This window comes from Spea bombifrons, chromosome 11 (genome assembly GCF_027358695.1).
Source record: "Spea bombifrons isolate aSpeBom1 chromosome 11, aSpeBom1.2.pri, whole genome shotgun sequence".
Classification (NCBI taxonomy): Eukaryota; Metazoa; Chordata; class Amphibia; order Anura; family Pelobatidae; genus Spea; species Spea bombifrons.
The window spans coordinates 15,642,258-15,647,575 of NC_071097.1; the positions used below are offsets into that span (position 1 = coordinate 15,642,258).

A 5,318-nucleotide genomic window follows, 5' to 3' on the forward strand; every position below is an offset into this window, starting at 1 on the left:
TGGCTTCTTATGACTACTCTCCTGGCTACTGACTCCTGGTTTCTGTACCCTGACTTCACTGACCTTTGCATTCCTGACTCAGCTTGTCTGATTACCCGCTCTAGTTATTGCTATTCTGCCTGGCACCTTAATAAAGGTGTTTTGCAATTTACTTTTTTTGTGTCTGTCTGAATCCTAGTCCCTTACAGTATGTTGGCATGTGAACATGTGTCTTTGAGTATGTTAGTGTGTGGGGGGGATTTTAGTATGTGAACATGTGTCTTTGTCTGGGTATGTTAGAGTGGGGGTATTCAGAGTCTTTGGTGTGTTAGTGTGTGTTTGGGAATGGGTCTGGTATGAAAGTGTTTTTCTGGGTGTGTTAGTGAATGTGTTGTGGGGGGGGGTGATAGGTTGCGTGTCTGGATTTGTGTGTTAGTGCGAGTGTCCCTCTCGAGATCAAGCTCTCGGTTCTGCCCCTGCATTAATATTTGATCTAATATTATAAACGGGAGTTTTACGTCACTATTAAAGGGATCAGCCACCTAGTAGATGTGGTACGCATTGACTATTTCTAGAGAACTCAGGAAGGACATCAACACTATAGCCGGGTATCCTGGCTAAAGATCCTGGTTTTTGCACAGCATTAGATACCTTTGTATAAACATATTGTCATGTACACTTTATTTAAGTGTATTGTATCACATGCCATTATTGTGTGTAAATAAAAAGTAACGCAAAGGCGATATAAAATGTCACTGTTTATTTTTAGTCTTGTTGAATTTACCAGTGGGTCACTTATGCTTGGGAGTGATGGGGCGCTTTTTCCGACCATCAGATTTCAGGTACTCACTAAGTTTTGGTCGAGCAACAAGATTTTCAACGTAGGCTGAGAGAAGTGGAAATGAGGACAGAATTTCCGGGGAAATGTCGAGGTTACAGTGCAACATATCCAGTAGGTTATAATCAGCATATGAAATCTGTAATTGGAAGTTAACCGTGGTTATAAGGAATATAAAGCAAGACTATAAATACTGGCAGGTACACTATGCAAGGTGATTTACCTTATCTCCCACAAGGAATTTTGGTCCCTTTGAGTTGTTGGCTAGGATTCGCTCAAATGCAGCCAGCTGGTCTGAAAGTTCTTGCAAGTATTTTTCCTTATTTGGTGCCTGCATGGCCAAATGACAAAGGTCAAATTATTTCTTTTCACCAGTTTTGTCACTGGTATAAGCATTCTTGGGAATTTCCAGCTGCATATTGGCCACAGCACAATTGGCCAGTTGGAATGGCCTCTCATATTCCTTAAAACTTTTTTTTATTTAGGCTACACTACTGTTGCACCTTTGCATGACCATAGGAGGCAAAATGTTGAGGTATGAAGTCATGCCCCAGTGCTCTACAAAATGAGGACTTATAAACCTATATCAAGACTCTTTCACTGTCATTTCACTGTCACCTACGTTTTCCAAGAATAGGAATCTGTAGTATTTGAGCCTGAGATCCTCCACTCCATCATTCATCATGTCAATGGCTGCATTTTCCTGTTCATTGCTGCCACTCAACCCTGCAAAAAACATCACAATGATCTAGAATGAGTCGCATGTGATATGGAATAACTTCTTTGTTGCTTTAACACTCTGGATTGTCCATGTGACCCCTGAATGGATGGTTGAGATATGTTATCCACTATAATTGCTTTTTGTTAGTTATTCAACGACTGCATAGTAGAATAATACTTGTACAGGACAGAGACATACACTCACTGGCCACTTTATTAGGTACACCTTGCTAGTACAGGGTTGGACCCCCTTTTGCCTTCAGAACTGCCTTCATTCTTCGTGGCATACTTTCTACAAGGTGTTGGAAACATTCCTCAGAGATTTTTGTCCATATGGACATGATGGCATCACACAATCGCCTAAGATATGTCGGCTGCACATCCATGATGTGAGTCTCCCGTTCCACCACATCCCAAAGGTGCAGTGTTGGTTTGAGATCTGGTGACTATGGATGCCATTGGAGTACAGTGAACTAATTGCCATGTTCAAGAAACCAGTTTGAGATGATGTGAGCTTTGTGACATGGTGCATTATCCTGCTGGAAGTAGCCATCAGAAGATGAGTACACTGTGGTCATAAAGGGATGGACATGGTCAGCAACACTACTCAGGTAGACTGTCGTGTTTAAATGATGCGCAATTGGTTCTAAGGGGCCCAAAGTGTGCCAAATGTCCCCCACACCATTACACCAACACCACCAGCCTGAAGCTTTGATACAAGGAAGGATGGACCAATGCTTTCATGTTGTTTACGCCAAAGTCTGACCCTGCCACCTGAATGTCGCAGCTGGAATCGAGACTCATCAGACCAGGCAATGTTCTTCCAATCTTCCATTGTCCAAATTTGGAAAGCCTGTGTGGATTGTAGCCTCAGTTTACTGTTCTTAACTGACAGGAGTGGCACCCAGTGTGGTCTTCTGCTGCTGTAACTCATCTGCTTCATGATTCGACGTGTTGTGAATGGTATTCTGCATAACTTGGTTGTAACCAGTGGTTATTTGCCTTTCTGCCATTCTCTGTAAACCCTAGAGATGGTTGTGCGGGAATATCCCAGTAGATCAGCAGTTTCTGAAATACTCAGACCAGTCCGTCTGGCACCAACAACCATGCCACGTTCAAAGTCACTTAAATCCCCTTTCTTCCCCCATTCTGATGCTCGGTTTAAACTTTAGCAAGTTGGCTTGACCACGTCTGCATGCCTAAATTCATTGAGTTGCTTCCATGTGACTGGCTGACTAGCTATTTGTGTTAACAAGCAATTGAACAGCACCTAATAAAGTAGCCAGTGAGTGTGCTACAGAGCTCAGTGACAATAAAATATGACATCCCTTAAGATTAGCAGAAATTAGGTTTAATGTTCAGCATAGGAATGTATTTCTATATAAAGAATATTTCATTTATATGTGGAATTAAATAATAAGATATAAGATCCATTTAGTACAAGTATGGAAAAATATAATGGCCTTTATCATAAGAAATACTTTAACCTCTTAAACAAACTTGGGAAACTTACTGTTTTTTTTTTTACTAGCATATATAGATACCTGGAAGTTTGATCATGATAGACTTTTGTATTTCCCCCCTTGCAACAAAAAAGTGCTAATTTGCATTTTAAAGGTGCTGTTTAGCTGTATTTCCATGTTAAATGCATATTGCAGTCTATTGTGCATGGCATAGCCCACCCCAGATCTGCACAGATGGAGGCTAGGCTCATTATTCCTAAACTACAAACAGATACTAACTAGTTTAGAAGTTGAAACATGTGAGAGACAGATCAATCTAAATTCCGCTGAGAATTTGGCTTTGTCAGGGATGGAAGGCAGCTGAAGCGGATGTCCATTTTACATCTGAATCAGAAAGGCCGTGATGTAAAATGTATGTAAGATACAATAGAATATTTTCTCACCGTGCTTGCGACCCAGGTATCTTAGGATGGCATTACTCTGATACAGAACAAAGTCTCCATCTTGAAAACGAGGCAGCTGTCCAAAGACCTGTTAGACATTCAAACAAAGAAAACAATAAAAAACAATAGTTTAAAGAGTGGATGACTGATGAAGCCAATGATTTCAGAGGAAGACTAAGCAGGCATCCAGGGAGAAATTAGAGAAATAAGACACAAGAGAGAAGTATCAAAATAAATGTAAAGTGCTTGGAATTGGCAAACTAGCCATTGATGATGCATGAGTCTGAAGAGGAAAGAAATCCCTATAACAATAAGACTGAAAGGTACACTCCAATGCCCCAGGCAGGATCGACAACAAACACTGCAGATTGACGTACTTTGTAAGTGCATTCACTACAGTTTGATGCAGCCAATCAGTAGCAAGAAAGCACTCCAACTGAAATCAAAAGGAGTATTTACTGTTGATGCATATGGGAGTCTCACTAGACCCCCTTTCCCTTAAACACTCAAACAGCCAGCCCTGGAACCGATTGGCAGAAGGTATATCATGTGGAAGGAGCAGTGTTTGGCCAACCACATCTCCTGCAAGCCAAATCGCAGGGTGTGAGGGAAAAAATGCAGACACCCTATATGCATTTGCGAGGGGGGACACAAAGTGAATTTAAAGGGTCCACTCAACTATCACATGTATCAAATTGCATATGATTACTGGAGTGTTGCTTTAACTTTACATGAATATATGTAGGAAAAAGTTAAACTTTTATTATTTACAATAAAGTAAATAGTGTGGTCATCAGAATGTTTCGGATAGAATAAAATAGAATCCCAGAGTCAATGATACCCTACCTAAAACAATCAATAATTAGCAACCTGTCCTGTGTCTGATGTGCGTAGTTAACATCACATTATTTTAGTATCATTGTTCATGGGACACAGCTCACCGCATTTTTCTTTAGGTCTCTTTTTCCAGAGGCCCAATCCTGCATTTGTACTTCATCCTCCTTCCATGACAACCCCTGATCTCCCAGCAGCAGCCGGATATGTTCTGCTCTCCCTGAAAAAAATTAGACAAATACATTGAGTTTATTACCAATTAGTGCTACTGCTATATATTATCTTCTCCAATATGTTTAACTAGCCATAAAGTAATTACATAATACTGCTAGTAAAATAAAATAAATATTTGGGATATGGTAAAATACCAATAGGGCTGGAATGGTATTTTATCCATTGGGCTTGTAAAGAGGTGTCATTTATTTCCTTTCATCCGTATCAAGGCTATATACACAGGGGTTCAGCAGTGAAGAGGTTAATTAAACATCAATAATTTACTGTTATACGAAGGGTTTCAGTTTTCTCAATGAAAATCAACCTGGAACATTTAACGAAAAATATGGAGTAATTGTGTAAGCCCATCAACAGTTAAGACAACTTTCAGGAACAGGTTCAGGCAGCCAGTAAAAAGTGATTAATATTCACCTCTCAATGGGAAGTATGTCAGTGTGTATCCAGGCACTGAAAGAGATACCACAGTCACACATTAATCCACAATAAAGACTTAATAAAGTGACAAGACAAAGAACACGTGGCACTGCATTTAACCACAACACATTGTAATTAAAGAGACAACAAGATAGAGAACCATCAATGAGCAAATGTAAGTACAGCAATTTTTTACTTTGGCAAAGAGAAGTTTTCAATAAAAGCGATACATTTTAAAAGAACTTTTAAAAAGATTTTGATGAGAAAGAGAGAGAATGGTTACTTGTAACTAGTATTGTCTGTTACTTGTCAGTAGGTTGTCACGAGTGGATCTGTGCCTGTCTCAGTGTGGAATGGACTGTGTGTTCCATTGTTCTGATTTATATATTCGGC

The 5,318-nt window shown here is 39.9% G+C and overlaps 1 protein-coding gene across 2 annotated transcripts; it reads right to left on the reverse strand.

Moving 5' to 3' along the window:
- Window positions 1-717: 717 nt before the first annotated feature.
- LOC128469377 (glutathione S-transferase P 1-like) lies at window positions 718-5,318 on the reverse strand. 2 transcript variants are annotated; one of them, XM_053451196.1, is made up of 7 exons: window positions 5,209-5,318; window positions 4,923-4,958; window positions 4,385-4,497; window positions 3,444-3,531; window positions 1,440-1,543; window positions 1,041-1,148; window positions 718-956 (listed from the first exon to the last, which is right to left on the reverse strand). In XM_053451196.1, coding segments are annotated over exons 1-7 (636 nt in total). In that variant the 5' UTR covers window positions 5,210-5,318; the 3' UTR covers window positions 718-770. The 2 variants fall into 2 exon arrangements, with proteins under 2 accessions (XP_053307171.1, XP_053307172.1); XM_053451197.1 differs by having other exon boundaries at window positions 5,232-5,317.